General features: G+C 43.7%; 1 protein-coding gene across 1 annotated transcript in view; it reads right to left on the bottom strand.

Moving 5' to 3' along the window:
- Positions 1-20,230, bottom strand: part of LOC120064712 (multiple epidermal growth factor-like domains protein 6) — an 82,860-nt gene that overhangs the window by 6,424 nt on the left and 56,206 nt on the right. The window contains exons 5-19 of the mRNA XM_039015331.1: positions 14,839-14,961; positions 7,040-7,162; positions 5,473-5,598; positions 4,057-4,179; positions 3,829-3,951; positions 3,582-3,719; positions 2,599-2,721; positions 2,201-2,323; positions 1,838-2,014; positions 1,296-1,427; positions 1,009-1,137; positions 777-905; positions 519-653; positions 266-400; positions 25-150 (exon numbers count right to left, since the gene is read on the bottom strand). Of these exons, the coding sequence (XP_038871259.1) occupies positions 25-150; positions 266-400; positions 519-653; positions 777-905; positions 1,009-1,137; positions 1,296-1,427; positions 1,838-2,014; positions 2,201-2,323; positions 2,599-2,721; positions 3,582-3,719; positions 3,829-3,951; positions 4,057-4,179; positions 5,473-5,598; positions 7,040-7,162; positions 14,839-14,961 (1,965 nt within the window). The remainder of the gene's footprint in view (positions 1-24; positions 151-265; positions 401-518; positions 654-776; positions 906-1,008; positions 1,138-1,295; positions 1,428-1,837; positions 2,015-2,200; positions 2,324-2,598; positions 2,722-3,581; positions 3,720-3,828; positions 3,952-4,056; positions 4,180-5,472; positions 5,599-7,039; positions 7,163-14,838; positions 14,962-20,230) is intronic.

Here is a 20,230-nt window from a genome sequence, read left to right as displayed (position 1 = left end):
GTATCACCAGGTTTTTTTCCTTACAATTCTCACAGCGTTTTCCTGATGTTCCAGCAGGACACTGACACTGGCCGCTCACTCTGTCACATGGAGCCCCTGAGCAGTCACAGGCCTGAGGGCAGCCTGGCCCAAACCTCCCCTCTGGACAGGCTAGAGGAGAGGACAGAGACAATGGTAGTCTTCCTAAAAGAAGCCACATTCAGTACTGTAAACTGACCAACAGGACATGAAATGCCTATCCCATGGGACCAACAGGACAACCTACCTTGATCACAGGTGTCTCCACGGAGACCAGCCGGGCACAGACGTTGGCACTTCCCAGTCACATGATCACAAGACAGTCCAAGCGGGCACTCACACTTGTTCCCACAGCCTGGGCCAAACGTGCCTGGGTCACACTCTGAGGTGGGAGGGGGTGGACGTGATCAGGCATCACTCAGAGTTAAACACATAGAGCACTACAGCACTGCTGGAGATACTGTAGATAAGAACTTTTGGTCCCAGCAGCCAGCACTGACCTTCCCTGCATGCATTGCCTTGCCAACCGGGCTTGCAGACGCAGGTACCATGGCGACGGTGACACTCTAGAGTGTTCTGTTGGACACAATGACACTCCTCTGAACAGCCCGGTCCAAAGGCCCACTTGGGACATGCTGGATAGGGAAGGAGGGAGATAACATGTAGAATACTGAATAAGAACTGAATGAATAAGGTGAGTGATGAATATGAGTAGAGGTGGAAGGTGAGATGTGCGGGGTCAACAGTGAGTGACTCACGTAGATGGCAGAACCTCCCGTAGAGTCCAGGGTCACACAGACAGGCTCCGTAGGTGCGGTGGCAGCGCCCGTTACAGGCACAGTTACACTTCTTATTGCACTGTTTCCCATAGAAGCCCTTAGGACAGCCTACAGACAATAAAGCATTATTATCAGGCAACTGAACTTTTCAATAGAGTGAATAACTGAGAGAGTGTTTTTGTACCGTATATGTTAACCAGTAGTTACTCACCATCCTGGCACATGTCTCCACTGACGCCAGGTGGGCAGCGACAGTTCCCATTAACAGGATCACAGGTGGCTCCGTTCATACACTTACAGGGAAATGAGCAGTTCTTGCCAAAGGATCCTTCAGGACAAGCTGTTAGTATAGGATAGAATAAAAGTGTATATATGTATCCATAATCCAGAGATGTGCTGTTCCACAGAAAAACACACAGACATAAGATTGATAATGTACAGTGTTGTGAGTGCAGTTTGTTTACAGTCTGTATGTGTTTGCTGTGAGCAGATACTGACTCTGGTTGCAAATGAGGCCTGTCCATCCATCGGGACAGTGACATCCATCTCTCCCTGGGCCACACAGCCCTCCGTTAGAGCAGTCCTCACAGGTCAGACTGCAGTCATGGCCAAACGTGTTGTTCAGACACACTGCATACGAACAAAGACATTATTGATTATCACATTTCAGAACAATATCTGTTTGTGGTTAGGGATTTGCCATCTTCAACTACATTCTTCCTAGCACAGCAACCCCAGTGAGAACACCTTAAATACTACAATACTGATTACTGTTTTCACATTAATACATCAAGGAACAACACAAAACAGATCCCAAGGCTCTCTGCCACAACCCCCTGCCACAGTCTATAAGCTTCCCCATTACTACCCAGGTATGTAAAATAAAATCTGCTAACCAATTTACCACCTGCTGTGGGGTATTTCATTGCCCAGTAACTAGTAATTAAATAAGGAGGTCTTACGGTTTACCTCCTGTTGCTCAGACACAGAGCTAATCAGATACAGGACCATAGTGTGTGTATTTGTGTTCAGAGGCTCACCAAATTTCTCTGCCAACATGCTCTCAGCCAGCAGCTCTCCAGCGTCGTCATCCTCATAGTCATCATAGCGCTCCAGGGGCTGGTTGTAGTCCTGCAGCAGGGTGAGCTGAGGCTGAGGCAGGGGCCCCACGGCATCCTGGCCACCACTATACAGGGCCTCAACTGTATTCTCCAGTGCTGCAGAAAGAGAGAGAGAGAGAGAGAGAGAGAGAGAGAGAGAGAGAGGGGGAGGAGATTAAGAGAGCAAGAGAGAGAGAGAGCCAGAGAGGGAGGAGATTGTATAAGGGTAAAAGGTCCAAGTGGGACATGATGATGGTGGTGTGGCTCTAAGCAACAACATCTCATTTGATTGGTGGAACTCACGTTCACAGGAGTGTCGGTCCTCGTTCAGACGAAAGCCTCGGCGGCAGAAACACTGGAAGGAGCCGGCGGTGTTCTGGCACGTGTGATCACAGCCACCGTTAGCCGCCAGACATTCATCCACATCTACACAACACACAGTCCAGTCACTTTACAAAAACACTGCTCCTCAGTCAGGTAAATTGATATAAATAGCCAAAATCACTGACATTTAGCACTGAATCAATGTTCTTATGTAATAAACAATGTACAGCAACCCAAAAAATACAAACATGATTCTAATATTACAGCCTCATATATACACATATTAGTTCAACTGGAAGCAATCCAGGTTCAACAATTATTGTATAATGAGTGCCCCACTAAATCACTATCCTGAGGTTTTAGAGGGGAGAACATACCATCACAGCTACATCTGTCTGAGTTGAGGCGGAACCCCGCTGTGCAGTAGCACTCATAGCCCCCAGGGTAGTTGGTACAGTCCTGCTCGCAGCAGGAGCTTCCCTCTCCACACTCGTCCAGGTCTGCCAAACAAAACACACAATAAAAAGCATCACAGGGAGAATCATGATATTGGGATATGTTTTGTCTAAAACTGATCTGAAGGGTTGAGGTTAGTCTCAAGACTGGTAAAGGTTAATCTCTAGACTGACTGGTAAAAGGTTAGTCCCTAGACTGAATGGTAAGTGTTAATCTCTAGACTGACTGGTAAAGGTCAGTCTCTAGACTGAATGGTAAAGGTTAATCTCTAGACTGACTGGTAAAGGTCAATCTCTTGACTGAATGGTAAACGTTAGTCTCTAGACTGACTGCTAAAAGGTTAGTCCCTAGACTGAATGGTAAAGGTCAGTCTCTAGACTGAATGGTAAAGGTTAATCTCTAGACTGACTGGTAAAGGTCAGTCTCTAGACTGAATGGTAAACGTTAGTCTCTAGACTGAATGGTAAACGTTAGTCTCTAGACTGACTGGTAAAAGGTTAGTCCCTAGACTGAATGGTAAAGGTTAGTCTCTAGACTGATCTGAGCTGAATGTTAAAGCTAAGTCTCTAGACTGAATGGTAAACGTTAGTCTCTAGACTGATCTGAGCTGAATGTTAAAGCTAAGTCTCTAGACTGAATGGTAAAGGTTAGTCTCTAGACCGGTAAATGTTAGTCTCTAAACTGCCTGGTAAAGGTTGATCTCTAGACTGAATGGTAAAGGTTAGTCTCTGGACTGAATAGTAAAAGTTAGTCTCTGGACTGATCTGAGCTGAATGTTAAAGCTAAGTCTCTAGACTGAATGGTAGAGGTTAGTCTCTAGACTGAATGGTAAAGGTTAGTCTCTAGACTGAATGGTAAAATTTTGTCTCGAGACTGAATGGTGAAGGTTAGTCTCTAGACTGACCAACACAGGTCTTGAGGTCCTCCTCCAGTCGGTAACCCTGGTTACAGCTACAGACAGGGCCGGCGGTGGAGTGCTGGCAGTGATGGGAGCAGCCTCCGGTGTTGCTCTCACAGCTGTTGACGATCTCCATCTCAATTCCTGTCACACAGAAACACATGAGATGACACTCCAATTACTTCTGGTTGAGATATCTCAGATCATGTCAAATAATGAAAGCCATGGAGATGATTATAGGAGCCAAACTCACGATAGCACTGGCGTCCGTCTGCTCCCATCTCGTAGGCAGTGTCACACACACAGGCGAAGGAGCCCAGGGTGTTGTGGCAGCCATGAGCACAGCCCGTCTGCTCCGACTCACACTCATCAATATCTGGGATGAACAAAGTGTCTGTACAGATCTATACTAGAACTTAAATACAGAGACATGATTGGCCCTGTATGAACAGTAGTGCAGTAATCAACAGATCTTTTTTACCCTCACAGGTCTTCCTGTCCTCTGCCAGCTTGTACCCATTTCTACATTCACAGTGGGCCTTGCCACGATCAACAAGACAGTCATGCTGGCAGCCACCATTCTTATCTAGACATGGATTCTCCACTGTAACACAGGAGACAACGATTAATGTTTGAGAGCGCTTTATCGTGACGAACATCAAGTTCTTACAAAAACAATCAGTGTGGAATTTTTTCGAGGACATTTATCTAAAATGCAGAAGTACAGCTCATACAGTATACTGAACAAATACATACTGACATAACCACTCAAGACAAAGGCCCAAACTCTACACTAGGCTGAGTATTTTTCTGCATAATTGTGCCGGCAGAAATTAGAGGAAGCTGGTCCTTGCCAACCATTACAACGAAAAAACGTCTAAAAGACAGTTCTTATTGTAAAATGAAAATCCCCCCTCCCTGAGAGAGAGACAGAGAGAGAGAGAGAGAGAGAGAGAGAGAGAGAGAGAGAGAGAGAGAGAGAGAGAGAGAGAGAGAGAGGACTCTGCTGCCCAGACATTCCATGGCTTGTGTTGCCAGAGTATAATGTGAACTAATGTTGAGGGAAAACATGAAAGATGAGTGAACACTTCAAATTAGGGTCTGATTCACAACAATTTAAGGTCTCATCTCCTGAATGGAAGGAAGTCCAACTTAGACATCCTGTTGGACATGAATTATTGGCAGCTATGAATGTACAGTGTTATGACAAACTCTTGGATCTAAAGGACACCTTGGATTCTCAAATACCCTTCCCCTAACACTATAAATAATGGCTTGTATCTTGCCTACACTCTCCCCTCTCCATCCATCCATCATATTGCTATTTGGGACTGGCATAGTTACAGCTTGAAGCTCCTCCAAGTATGGTTATCCGTCTTTATTATCTAGCTGCCTCTCTGGGTTACACGTCACGATTAGTTTAATGTCTGTATCAGGCTACTGTCTCTCTTAGCTGCCTGTCATTCAACATGCACTGAAAGCTGCTCTCTGTGTCTGCACTCATGATTACCTCAGCCAAAGATTATGATCAGTAATGTAGCCCATATTTGTGGTGAAAAAGAGAAAACCACATGTTTTGTGACTTTACAGCCTGTCAACTTGCCCACTCTGCAGTCTTTCTACTAAATGTACTTCATCTGCAGTTTCCCATGTCAAACCTGAAGCCCAACGGTATACTGGGAGAAGGAAAGGAAACTACATGCAATGTGACATGGGAGCTTATTTCTTATTTGTTTGTAATTGGTCGAAATGTTGTTTTCTCACAAATGACTTCACCTTGAGGGTACTTCAGTATTTGGCAGGTGCTTGGATATATTTAATCACCTGTGAGTGAGTGTGCATGTGCTGTCAGGTGCACAGTAGTGTGCAGAGGCCAGTGGATGATGAAGATACTCACATTTGCAGTGCTTGCCATCCTCAGCCAGCACATATTTGTCTCTACAGCGGCAACGGAAGGCAGCAAGGGACTGCTGTACACAGAAATGCTCACATCCTCCATTACTGATTCCACATGATTGGACAGCTGGATACAGACAGACAGACAGACAATACATTTTTAGAATACATTTTGAGAGAGGGCACTGTAAACACTGTTCTTAAGTTCCTTTTGAGTTTTGAAATGTATTCTTTCAGATATAAATCTGAATGGAGCGTGGCTTCTACCCTTCACTCTGTATCCTCTTCTGTTTCTGAAAGGCTGCGAGCTCAGAAGTGCTACCAACACAAACACTGTGCTAAATACCTCAGTGAATTGTTCTGCTCTGATTAAAGATCCATCATCATGCCTGTAGGGCCAATAATCACATAGACAGCAGATCGAAGGTCCTCAGTGGCGGAGGACACTCCTCCTGAGCTGATGAGGTGAAGCCAGAGAGCCAGCACACTGACTGATCTCTGCTTTTTACATGTCTCTTTCTCTCTCAGTTAGCTACAGCATCTCTGGATGAAAACACCAGGCCCAGCCTCTGACTGACCTCCTCCTCTAATGGTGTTTTGATAAACTGACTGGACACTTTATGCATCCACATGCTCTGCTTGTTAAGACTGACCTCTCCAGTCAAACCATATGCTGGATATCAAAAAATAACTGATATGTTGAATTGATATGGGAAGACATCTGGTGTTCCCTTCCTCTACTGCCTCTGTGGCTATTGGTATGCATCTCTCTCTCTCTCTCTCTCTCTCTCTCTCTCTCTCTCTCTCTCTCTCTCTCTCTTCCTCTCTCTCTCTCTCTCTCTATCTCACTCACTCACTCACTCACTCACTCACTCACTCACTCACTCACTCACTCACTCACTCACTCACTCACTCACTCACTCACTCACTCACTCACTCACTCACTCACTCACTCACTCACTCACTCACTCACTCATCCAGTGGTACAGCACAGTTCCCAGACCGCCATCAAGAGAACGATATGCAACCTCACAGATAAGCATCAACCCTGAGACAGTCCACTTGAGCACTGTGATTATTAGTGCAGTCAGTCATTATCACCACACCGCAGCCGTCATACAACAGATAGTCAGTGACACTAGGGTCCTCCTCTCTATCCTCTCTCATATCATATACATTGTCTTAAAGCCAAGAAAAGCAGCATACATTTCCATTCTAAACGTCAGAGATGACGCTCTGTATACATTCCTTGCTGTGCAAGTTGAGACTGAGAAAGACAATCTTTTCAACTGAACTGAGACCTTTCTATACTGTAGTCTGATTCAGGGGGGTTGGGCTAAATGCAGAAGACACATTTCAGTTGAATGCATTCAGTTGTACAACTGACTATGTATCCCATTTCCTTTCCCTTTCATGAGGACTAGACTTACTCATACCTAGACCCTGGGTTTTCCAAAAGCTTCCACTGACTTGAATGACACAATATGTTTGTGGTTTATATATCATGATGATGATGCATGACATAGGGTTATCAGGTTCATGGGCCGCTGGTTGCTAATATTACTCACCAATGCAGGTGCGTCCATCCACATGGAGTCGAGAGCCTGGGTTACATTCACAGTGATAAGAGCCCCTGGAGTTCACGCAACCGTGCTGGCAGCCACCGTTGTGGACCTGGCACTCATCAATATCTGCAGGGCATGCACCACACGCGCACACGCACACACAAATTAGAGCAATTGTCCTAAATGCTGTCTCATTATCAGCAAAGTACTCCTGGAGAGTAAACTCCAGAAAGATTCCATTATCTGAAACGTGAAATTAAACACAGCTTTAGGAGAAAGATACGCTCCTCTAAGAAGGAGGAGGAAGATGGATGAGGGGACAGATCCTCCGCCGGTGCATCAGTGCCCAAACAAATCCTCCATGTGTAACAACTACTGAACTTTTAAATCCCCCACAAAATTCCTTTACTCTGTCTCTCAGTCTCAGGGGCATGGCTCATGTAAGGGTCAAAAGTAAACCAAAAAGTGAAGGCCAGACCCACAGTGAGATCAGAGGTGACCCGTTCTGTTTTTTACGAGTAACATTCTGTCTGCCACCACCAACACGGCAATTAAGACATTAATCCCCATGAGACACTCAACAAGAAAATATAGTACATCAAACTGTTGAAAACATTCCCTGTTCACACGTTACTTATTGCTCTCTCTCTCTCTCTCTCTCTCTCTCTCTCTCTCTCTCTCTCTCTCTCTCTCTCTCTCTCTCTCTCTCTCTCTCTCTCTCTCTCTCTCTCTCTCTCTCTCTCTCTCTCTCTCTCTCTCTCTCTCTCTCTCTCTCTCTCTCTCTCTCTCTCACGCAAGCATGTACACATGCGCACACACACACATAATATATCTGCAGTGTTCAAGTCTAGTACAGTAATTATATTAGGGATGTGAATCACTATGATGTATTTTGGGTTGTCAGCATATTGAAACGTTAAAAGGTGAGTGTGAACAGTTTTTGGCCACGCTGACTGTCTGTAAAATAAATAACACACCATAAAATGACTGATGGTTGGTGCCAGCTTAAATAAATGAGGCAGAGTGAGTTATGAGCTGCTCAGATGAGTTCAGTAAGTCCACTCACAAAGCATTTATTTTCAAAAAGAAACTATTTCAAGAATTCAGCTGTACCTCTGTGAAAAAACTAAAGGAAAGAAAGGAAGACCGTTTCTGTAACGTTACCCCCTCCCATTGTGTGCTTCTTATTATGTCACAGTGCTTTGCATTGTGAACATTACGCAATTGTGAAATCATGTGTTATGCACTGAAGGCAATTCGAGGTGTAATATTCAGCAATAATGAAGATTCATCACACATAAAATCCCCCATAACAACAACAGACTCCTCAATCAGAACAATAATGTAGCCATTGTGGCTAATGTCAATACACTGTCATGCTGGCACATCCTCTTTTACAATGGTAACTTAACTGTGCCTAACATGATCAAGCGTTCTCTTTCATGCACTTGGAGCCATGGAGGAGGAGATGAGATCCAGAGAGACAGTACCAGAAGGAGAGAGCCCAGAGTACCCCCTCCCCTTCCAAAGCTATGGCTGGTGGCACGCTATGAGGGATCTGGACTGGTACAGCTGTGCTCCATCGCCATCATTACACGCTAACCCAGAGCAGCCAGAAGGACACACAAACAACCTGTGACCACCTCCAGAACAGCAATGATCACAGTGGGCCTGGGATTCCGGGAGGGAACAGCAGCCCTCCCCTGGGGATACAGTACCCACACAATGGAGGGGAGATATTATGTATATTTCTTCTTGGCCTGGCTGCTTGTAACAGAACATATGTAAATACTGTATATTCAGAACCACACTTTAGCCAAGCCATAGTGTGCACTGTGCAGTGGGTTAGAGAAGCATGCAACTATAGCAGTCCTTACTGTACTGTACATCCTACACTACCAGTATTCCTCATCTCTATGCTCTGTCTATAGATGAACCCATCCACTCCCATTGGAGGCACCTCAGGACATGGAGTTCCCACATCTTTTACGATGGTGTTTGGGAGAGAGTACATGCCCTACACATTACACCAATTCAGCTCCAAACTGCTGCCAAACTTCAGCTCGGTTCCATTCAGGAAAGCTGGCAGGCATACTGTAGGAGTGCTCTCTTTTCCGTCCAAGCAGCATGCTTTTGTTTGGTTTTGGTTTTTAATGAAATCACTCCAAAGATGTGGAGCTCTTTCCCGATGGACTATAGCGCACTATAAAAGCCTTCCAGGCTGGTTTCCATGTCTAAAACATGACCCCACAGAGAATGGAGCCAAAGCCTCAGCTGCCACTGGCTTACAGCAGCCATTAGGCCAGTACCCACCACAGCCTTGATCACACTGTTGCCTTCCCTCTTCATGGAAAAAAAACAGTTTGGGATTTTTCCATAATTTCTGCAATTAAGCATGAAATCGACATGGATTTCTAGCTGATTCTCAGTTCTGTGATATTAATCAAAAGCAATAAACTAGATGGTGATTATCCATTAAGAAAAATAGCTGGGCCTGCATTTAACTCTTTTAAATGTTTTACATTTTGTTTCTGTGTGTGTGTGTGTGTGGGGGGGGGGGGGGGTGATTGTGTGTGTGATTGTTAGTTAGTCACAATTTTGACTCTTTGTTTAATGATTAAAATGTGCTCCCCGATTATTGTAATTTGAAAGTTCTAATAAGTTCCATGGCAGTTCATTCAACAGTGGGAAGTTAAAAATTAGCAAAATTAGTTTGCAAAATTAGTTGATGTAGTTACTAAAACAGCTGTACCTCTTGATTGGTAGCAGAGAAGTAGACCATGACATCATACCCTCTAATTCCTTGTCTAAAGTGCTTGGAAAGCGGTCAAAACGGCAGTTGTATGAAAAAATTAAGACAAAAAGTTGTTGATGCGTTTACTAAAAGAGCTGTGTCATTAGATATGTAGGAGATATTTCTGTTCCGATTCCAGATTTGAATAGCAGAGAACTAGACCAAGATGTCATACCCCCTAAGTTTGTGTCTAACTTGTTGGATAAGTGGTCAAAATGTCAGCAGTTTATAAAAAGTTACAGAAAATGTTGTTGATGCGGTCACTTAAACAGCTGTAACGTTTGATCGGTACCAGATAATCATGTTATTATTTCAGATTTGAATAGCAGAGAAGTAGAGGAAGATGTCATACACTAACATTTGGTGTAAGTGTTTGTCAAAGTGGTCAAAGTAGCTGATGTTGCATTTACAGTGAATGGAAGTTGGAAGTGATGATGTCACAACGGGGAACTTTAGAATGTTGAAAAAATACACTAAAGTGAATGAAGAGGACAAAAAGAAAGACAAAAACATTATAGTTTAAATAATATCAAATGCAAGTACTATTCCAGACATTTTAAAGTTTGAATGGCATTTCTAACTTAAACGATGTAAGACAGTGTTTACCCAAACTCAGTCCTCGGGACCCCAAGGGGTGCACGTTTTGGTTTTTGCCCTTAACACTACACAGCTGATTCAAATAATTGAAGCTTGATGATTAGTTGATTATTTGAATATGCTGTGTAGTGCTAGGGCAAAAAACAAAACTTGCACACCTTGTGGTCCCGGGGGCCGAGTTTGTGTAAACACTGGTGTAAGAGGAGTAGCGTGCAGAAGAAGAAGAAGTATGATGAAGATTTTATTTTTTGCTTCGCAAGTCCCACCTAAATAGATTCATGGTGCATCTCATTTATGGCGCCAGATACTGTGCGCATGTACATGTAGATCATTGGACCTAGCCACCTAAACCTAGATATGACTGTCCATCTTCCAGAGCTGCAGTCATTACTTTTACTGACAAGATCTGTCATATTTGTGTAATTATTACCAAACATTGGTTATCTCTCCACTGATAAGTGGAAGCCTCCCGTGTTCCGATCTTCTACTGAAGTCATGTGGGTAGTGCTAGGCTACACACAAGGGCACCAGCCCTGACATCGCTACAGTAGGAGTGGACTGATAACACTGAGAATCTGTCTGCTTTGCCGTGCAAGACATGACATGACATGAGATATGATGTACGTTAATACACCTGTGATCCAACTGAAAGTAATGTTCAAGCCTAGGTCTAATGATCTGGATCAAAAGATTCTTTAGAGGAAAGCTTAACCCAGATCAGCTTTTAATCATTAGGTATTTTTTCGTTCAGTTACAATGACTCCAAGCCAACAACAGTGTAACAGTCTGTACCTCCACATGACATAAACCCACTGAGATATCATTTACAGGCAGTATTGTCCATGCAAGGGTAGACATAACCACATAAATGTGGAATGTACTGTAGCACTCACCTGGTACATGATACCCAATGTTGTACCCATTGTATGCATGGAAGCAGTTAGGCATATAGCAAATCCTTCTATGATAGCGGTGGTACACATTGTTAGAGCCCAAGACTGGTTCAATATGTGCCCCAAAACACCCCACGAGGAGCATCAACCATCCTGACAACGCCATAACTAAGAACTACTAATATATACTTAGCCTCATAGATTCAAAAAAGGTCTTTATGCCCCAAAAATACTAAGATAAGCCCACATGCAATATACAAAATTACAACTAAAATACTGAGCTTGAGATACTGTAAAACCAGACATGAACTTATAAAATAATAACAAACTCTGTTAAGATGTTTCTTTCCAGTCCCATATTGTATGAGGCAGAACAACTTCTTGCTCCCTCTGCCTCTCTTGATTTGTCCTCCCTCCCCCTGTACCTCTCTCTCTTTTTAGTGTATCCCTTCTTCCCTGACTCCTCCATCATGTCTGTCTCCAATGTCCAGCACATTAAAGGCCCTCCTCTTTCCCCTCCTACTTCTCCCTCTCCTCTCCACCTCCTCTCCCCCTTCTTCTCCCCCTCCTCCCCTCAAGGTAGCCCACATGTCCAGGCCCATGATCACACATGTAATTGTATTTTGACAGAAAATACAGTATCCTGAGTGTTAAAAAGCCAATATAAAAAATGAGAGTGATTTATGAGTACAGTTGCCGATACTTTTCCTTCCACTTCAAAGCCTCATGTATGTGAAAGAATGTGATAGATTTATAGGACATGGCATGCAGGTACTATAAGGAATGTGAAAACTTTTCTTTTGATATTGAAATGTATGTAAGGAATAATCGCCAAAGTACAAGGGTACAATTTGATATTTAGAAACCTAACATCAGAGAGACTAATTCATCTTGCAGTGACCCTATCTACTCAGGAGCTCAGGGCAGAGACTCGTATCCCTTGCCAACATATACATCTAAGCAGTGGAGGCTGGACCAAGACAGGTCTTTATATAAAGAACTGTGAAAAACTCTGAAGCTGCTCTGACACTATATATGAGAGGTATTTCATGCACTGCTTTAAAAAAAATACAAACTGTACTGCAGTAGCCACATTACATACAAGCATCTCAGGAGAATCGTCAAGCCCAGACAGAAAAACGGAAACTGATAAAGTGGAAAGAACACACACACACAGTCACAAGCACACACTGACACACAGACTCTCTTTATCTCACACACGCACGCACACACACAAACACACACGGGGAGGCAAGTAGCCTAGCGGTTAGAGCATTGGGCCAGTAACTGAAAGGTCGCTAGTTTGAATCCCCAAGCCGACAAAGGAAAAAAAGATTGTTGATGTGCCCTTGAGCAAGGCACTTAACTCTAATTGCTCCAGGGTCTCTGTTGATAATGGCTGACCCTGGCCATGACACAACTCTAAGGGGGAGTTGGGATATGCAAGAAAACCCATTTCCAATTCACACATGTGTACCAAACATACTTGCACGTGTGAAGAAGGACAAATATAAGCACCCACACATATAAGTGTGAACATCTTTGAAAGGGCTGGCAGAGATTTCAAACATAAGTGGGCAATGCCAGGTAGAGAGTGGGAGCAGGCAGCAATAAGATAAGCATGAAAGAGGATAGGTCCTTTGAGCCCTATCAGTAACATAAAGACCAAATGCAATAAATCCTCTCTGAATAACACATTCTATCAACACCCCTCCCTGTGAGAGACCTTTACTTTAAATGCCGTGCACTCACTAAACGAGACATTTATTATGTGTTGGTTTTGGAGAGAGAGAGGTGTGCCTCAATCTGCCTATAAAATGTTTCTAGTCATTCACGCATTCACGCACCGCACACACACATATACACACACACACACACACAGTGTCCAGGCTGTGCCAAGAGTGGGCTTACAATCCCCACACCCTCCCAACCCTGCAGTGCCCCTCTGCCCTCCGACATGCAGTGGTCATGACCGGGAGAGTGTTGACACGGCTATACCCAGCTCAGCATGCGACTGGTTAGTGTTGGCATACCCCTCTCTGATCTGAACCATTCACATCAGCACTGCTCATTCAAAACAAAGCACCAGCCAATAATAAGATCAGGAGCTTTAAAAGGGCAACAACTCTGCGTTCTACATTTCTATTTTCATTTCAGCTTTTTGTTTTTCTTCAAGACAATGAAGTTTAAATAAGATTTTCATCATTACAGGGAAATCCAATAACATCCAATAGCTGAATGGCTTTGAATAATAAATATTCATTGTAAAAAGCCTTTGCCAATGCAGCGATGTGTGTGTTGTCTTCCAAGTCTGTTTACTTTCTTCTTTCACTGATTGAATCAATTAGATGTGTGTTAACAGAATGCTTCTGGGACAGGCCTGTAAACATGCCACATCTCAGACAGCTCAGCACTGTCTATAGAGATGGGCAGTCATACAGTAGGAATGCACTCACCATCCCTATGGGGTTAGCTATTCACATACACTACCATTCAAAAGTTTGGGGGCACTTAGAAATGTTCTTGTTTTTGGAAGAAAAGCACATTTTTTGTCCATTTAAAATAACATCAAATTGATCAGAAATACGGTGTAGACGTGGTTAATGTTGTAAATGACTATTGTAGCTGGAAACGGCAGACTTTTTTATGGAATATCTACATAGGCGTACAGAGGCCCATTATCAGCAACCATCACTCCTGTGTTCCAATGGCACGTTGTGTTAGCTAATCCAAGTCTATCATTTTAAAAGGCTAATTGATCATTAGAAAACCATTTTGCAATTATGTTAGCACAGCTGAAAACTGTTGCTCTGATTAAAGAAGCAATAAAACTGGCCGTCTTTAGACTAGTTGAGTATCTGGAGCATCAGCATTTGTGGGTTCGATTACAGGCTCAAAATGGCCAGAAACAAAGAACTTTCTTCTGAAACTCGTCAGTCTATTCTTGTTTTGAGAAATAAAGGCTATTCCATGAAACTGCCAAGAAACTATTCCATGAAACTGCCAAGAAACTGAAGATCTCGTACAATGCTGTGTACTACTCCCTTCACAGAACAGCGCAAACTGGTTCTAACCAGAATAGAAAGAGGAGCGGGAGGCCCCGGTGCACAACTGAGCAAGAAGACAAGTACATTAGAGTGTCTAGTTTGAGAAACAGACGCCTCACAAGTCCTCAACTGGCAGCTTCATTAAATAGTACCCGCAAAACACCAGTCTCAACGTCAACAGTGAAGAGGCGACTCTGGGATGCTGGCCTTCTAGGCAGAGTTGCAAAGAAAAAGCCATATCTCAGACTGACCAATAAAAAGAAAAGATTAAGATGGGCAAAAAGAACACAGACACTGGACAGAGGAACTCTGCCTAGAAGGCCAGCATCCCGGAGTCGACCTCTTCACTGTTAACGTTGAGACTGGTGTTTTGTTTTTAGCTGTGGTGGTGGTTGTGGTTGTGGCGGTGGTTGTGACGGTAGTTGTGGCGGTGGTTGTGTTGGTGGTGGTTGTGGTAGTGAATGGACTCACCTTGGCAGGTCCTGCCGTCGTCCTTCAGCTGCTCACCAGAAGGACACTTGCAGTAGAAGCTGCCGATGGTGTTGCAGCACAGAGCCTCACAACCGCCGTTAGTCTCCTCACACTCATTTACATCTGACAGGGACACACAAACAGAGACCGGTCAGTCACCCAGCAACATACTTTCTATTGGTGTGGCAGGCTTACCGGGTTAAGCGAGCAGTGTGATAAGAAGTAGAGCGGCCAGGCGGGTCATGTTTCGTATGACTCGACCTTCGTCTCTCCAGAGCCCATTTAAGGGAGTTGCAAGGATTAGCCAAGGTTGTAATTCGGGGAGAAAATGGGGTAAAAAAAATACACTTGTGGCCATACCACCCTGAACATGCCTGATCTTGGTACCTAAGCAGGGTTGGGTCTGGTTAGTATTTGGATGGGAGACCACATTTGTTTATAAAAAAATAATGGGACATGAAGAACACCAGCTAGTCTCTTGGTAGAGCCAGTAAGCTGAATAACTTCCCTCGAAACCACATTAAGTAGAAACAAGCTTTCTCTTTGATTTCATGTCAGATAGAGTTGAACTCCAATGTCTTACAGGGATGAGTTTGGGTCTGATTTGTGAGGTTTGGAAGAGCTGCTTCAATGCTTACGGAAAGTCATGACAGCAATTATCAGACCATAATATACAGTTTCCATCTTTAAACCTTTTCTCTCTCTAAATGTCCAACAGCATGAGGTGCAGCTGTGTTGTACAACAACATCTTCACTTTCCAATGTAAGAATAATGACTCTCTCTGTAATCCAATTTGTGGCATCAGATTTGTATTAAAACCTTATAATGGAAAATATTTATGATCATACCCTAATGTGAGCAGTTTTGACATACAAACCTTATTATGAGTATTCATGCAACTAACAGTCTCAAATATGCATCATAGTTTGAATATAACCACAAGCTTCCAAGACACCAGATCAGATATCTTGGTAACCATGAACAGAACCACTGCCAGCATCTGCATCAGCACATTAACACAGCACACACAGGTCTTGTGTGAGTCAGACGAGAGAAACTCAGAAATTCAGCCAATAGAAACCAGAGAACCAGAGAGTTTGCCAATCACATCATGGCTCTGAGAAGCCACAATCTTTCTTTCTCATCTATATCCCATACACAGCCTGTCAGCGCTGTCATTCAACTGACCACACATTCTCTCTCTACTTCACAGTCTTCACACACTGACTCAGATCCTGATCAGGTGCAGACAGAAACACGATGTATCTTTAGTTGGAAAAGAGAACATCCAAAGGTCATTCAAATACAGTGCAAGCAGGGTCTTGATAACCGTAAAATAATATAACTGTGAAGGAATGCTACAGTGCTGTGAGGGAATGGATGAATTGGTGGAGAGAGAGAGAGAAAGGGAGGAGGAGGAGGGTATTTGCATTGCACTCCTAATCATTTCATAGCCCCCTCTATGTCCATAAACAGAGGAGAGTTACGGAGCAATCCTGGGACTGACAGAGGAAATGGAGGCTAGTTGTTTTCCTGTTTCAAATCAAATCAAATCAAATGGTATTTGTCACACGCGCCGAATACAACAGGTGTAGACCTTATAGTGAAATGCTTACTGACAAGCCCTTAACCAACAATGCAGTTTTAAGAAAAAAATACATGCTAAGTAAAAAATTGATAAGTAAAAAATAAGAAATAAAAGTAACAAATAATTAAAGAGCAGCAGTAAAATAACAATAGCGAGGCTATATACACGGGGTACCGGTACAGAGTCAAAAAGAGGGGGGGGGGGGGGGGGAGGGGCAATGCAAATAGTCTCGGTAGCCATTTGACTAGCTGTTCAGGAGTCTTATGGCTTGGGGATAGAAGCTGTTGAGAAGCCTTTTGGACCTAGACTTGGCGCTCCGGTACCGCTTGCCATTCGGTAGCAGAGAGAACAGCCTATGACAAGGGTGGCTGGAGTCTTTGACAATTTTTAGGGCCTTCCTCTGACACTGCCTGGTATAGAGGTCCTGGATAGCAGGAAGCTTGGCCCCAGTGATGTACTGGGCCGTACGTACTACCCTCTGTAGTGCCTTGCGGTCGGAGGCTGAGCAGTTACCATACCAGGCAGTGATGCAACCAGTCAGGTAGAACCTTTTGAGGATCTGAGGACCCATGAAAAATCTTTTCAGTCTGCTGAGGGGGAATAGGTTGTTTCAGTGTATTTTTTGTGCCTTCAGCCGTGGCCAGCACAAACCAGCCAATTACAGACCTCGTATTTCTCTATTAGTTTATGACATCTGGAATGTGTAATGGCCGAAACACTGGGCTTTATTTTCCCCATTCACCAAACATTAAAACAAATACCTCATTTGTAGTTAAATTAATGAGATATGAGCTGGAGACTCATATCTCCCTTACTAACTTTAAGCATCAACTGTCAGAGCAGCTCATAGATCATTGCACCTGTGCATAGCACATCTGTAAATAGCCCATCCAACTACCTCATTCCCTCTACTTGCACATTCCTCTTCTGCACATCTATCACTCCAGTGTTTAATTGCTATATTGTAATTACTTTGCCACTACGGCCTATTTATTGCCTTACCTCCCTAATCTTACCTCATTTGCACACACTGTATATAGATTTTTTTCTATTGTGTTATTGACTGTATGTTTGTTTATTCCATGTGTAACTCTGTGTTGTTGTTTGTGTCGCACTGCTTTGCTTAATCTTGGCCAGGTCGCAGTTGTAAATGAGAACTTGTTCTCAACTGGCCTACCTGGTTAAATAAAGATTAAATAAAATAAATAAAAATTATACAAAGCACACATCTATAAGGTAAGGACAATTGTCCACTCAAGGTGTTTCTCTCACCTCAATAATATAATAAAATAATGTATGCCATTTAGCAGACGCTTTTATCGAAAGCGACTTACAGTCATGTGTGCATACATTTTACATTTGGATGCCCCCAGGAATTGAACCCACATATTAGGAAGCCGTTTGTCTTGCCCTCGTGCTGAAGATGTGTTTTTTTGAGGAAGCGTTGTATACAGTAGCAACACATTTGGGGGAATTATTTTATAGTATTATACAGCAAATTACAGGTCTGTACAGAACAGGATTAAAGGCCAGGGAGGGATCCCATTGATCATCATTGAGCAGGAATGCAGGCAGGGCAGACCCTAGTGGTAGCTCAGGGGAATAACACATTCCTGTCTCCTGGCTGTGAACAGAATGTGACCTGCAGGTTAAGGACATGACTCCGGGGCCCCGGAGGAGCTCTTATTGTTTTCATGTCAGTTTGTACGGGGTTAGGAAGAGTGGGGCTGGGGGCCTGTATCCCCCTCCCCCCTGAGGCCACAGGTGTGTGGCTCCCAGGGTTCATGCTGGGTCAGGGTGACGGTCATGTGTATTTCTGCTCACTGGAAACCAGGAATGCTGACCTACTATGGGTCAAGGTCCTGTAAAATGTTGCTCCCATGTTTCATGAGCTGAAATAAAAAAATCACAGAAATGTTCCAAATGCACAAAAACCTTATTAAGCTAAATTTTTGTAGACAAATTTGTTTACATTCCTGTTGGGTGAGCATTTCTCCTTCGCCAAGATAATCCATCCACCTGACAAATGTGGTATATCAAGAGGCTGATTAAACAGCATGATCATTACACAGGTGCACCTTGTACTGGGGACAATAAAATGCATCAGATGTATCAAGTTTTGAGGGAGCATGCAATTGGCATGATGACTGCAGGAATGTCCACCGGAGTTGTTGCCAAAGAATTTCATGTTAATTTCTCTACCACAAACTACCTACAACATCGTTTTACCGGCCTCATAACCACAACCACGCCAGCCCAGGGAGGGGGGTGGGGTGGGGGATGGAGTGGTGCTGAGGAGTATTTCTGTCTGTAATAAATCCCTTTTGTGGGGAAAAACTCATTCTGTTTGGCTGGGCCTGGCTCCCCAGTGGGTGGGCCTATGCTTTCCAAGGCCCACCCATGGCTGCACCCCTGACCAGTCATGTCAAATCCATAGATTAGGGCCTAATGAATTTATTTCAATTGACTGATGACCTTAAATGAACTGTAACTCAGTAAAATCTTAGAAATTGTTGCATGTTGCATTTATATTTTTGGTTCAGTATAGATACTCACTAGCGCATGTGAGAGACACACGGAGTGTACAAAACATTAGGAACACCTTCCTTATATTGAGTTGCAACCCATTCTGCCCTCAGAACAGCCTTAATTCGTCGGAACATCGACTACAAGGTGTCGTAAGTGTTCCACAGGGATGCTGGCCCGTGTTGACTCCAATGCTTTCCACAGTTGTGTCAAGTTGGCTGGATGTCCTTTTGGTGGTGGAGCATTCTTGATACACACAGGAAACTGTTGAGCGTTAAAAAAAACAGCAGCATTGCAGTTCTTGACACACTCAAACTGGTGCGCCTGGCACTTACGACCATACCCTGTTCAAAGGCACTCAAATAGTTTGTCTTGTCCATTCACCCTCTGAATGGCACACATACACAATCCATGTCTCAATTGTATCAAGGTGTAAAATTCCTTCTTTAACCTGTCTCCTTCCCTTCATCTACACGAATTGGAGTGGATTTAACAAGTGACATCAATAACAGATCATAGCTTTCACCTGGATTCACCTGGTCAGTCTATGTCATGGAAAAATCAGGTGTTCTTTATGTTTTGTACACTCTGTGTAGTGTATATCCAGATTGTCAAAGTATAACAACATTTAAGTAGGGAGAAGCCAAGATGTGTAACCCTACGCCAGACATGTATTTACTATTCATCACCAAGAACAATGAGAAAGACTCCCTCACTGTCAAAACAGGTCCCACGACGATGAACCCAGTGACCTCTGAAATCATGAGTGGGTCGCCTAGTGATCGGTGCACAGGCTACACCCACACCTGACTCCAGGGGTCAGCAGTGGGATGCTCTTGTCTCCAGTCCTGGTACAGGTAACCTCCATCCACAATGGACCCACATTACATTTACATGATCTCAGTGCTTTGTCCCAACATAAGAGAAACACGATAGCAATAGGCTACTGTCCTACACGTGGAGTTAAGTTGAAGATTCAGTCTTGTATGAAGGATGCTTTAGCTACTTTTTTCTCTACCCCTGACATCTGTAATGGGGACAGACAGGGATATATGATCATTTATCCAGATTAGTTACTATGATGTTGCAGTATTCCTGTTTCTCTGGTAAAATGTCTGGTAAAAATGTAATCTAGTCCCTGGCACTGTGTGGAGCTCCATAAAGTCAGAGCCACCAGCCACACATAGCCTCACTGTATTATAGTACTGTAGGACAAGCTGCCAATGTAAAGGGAAGGGCTGCTTTCCTTCATTAGTCTTTTCTCTCAGGTGGTCATT

This window comes from Salvelinus namaycush, chromosome 20 (assembly GCF_016432855.1).
Source record: "Salvelinus namaycush isolate Seneca chromosome 20, SaNama_1.0, whole genome shotgun sequence".
Classification (NCBI taxonomy): Eukaryota; Metazoa; Chordata; class Actinopteri; order Salmoniformes; family Salmonidae; genus Salvelinus; species Salvelinus namaycush.
The sequence above is the reverse complement of the archived record's forward strand: the minus strand, read 5'-3'. Positions and strand labels throughout refer to the sequence as shown.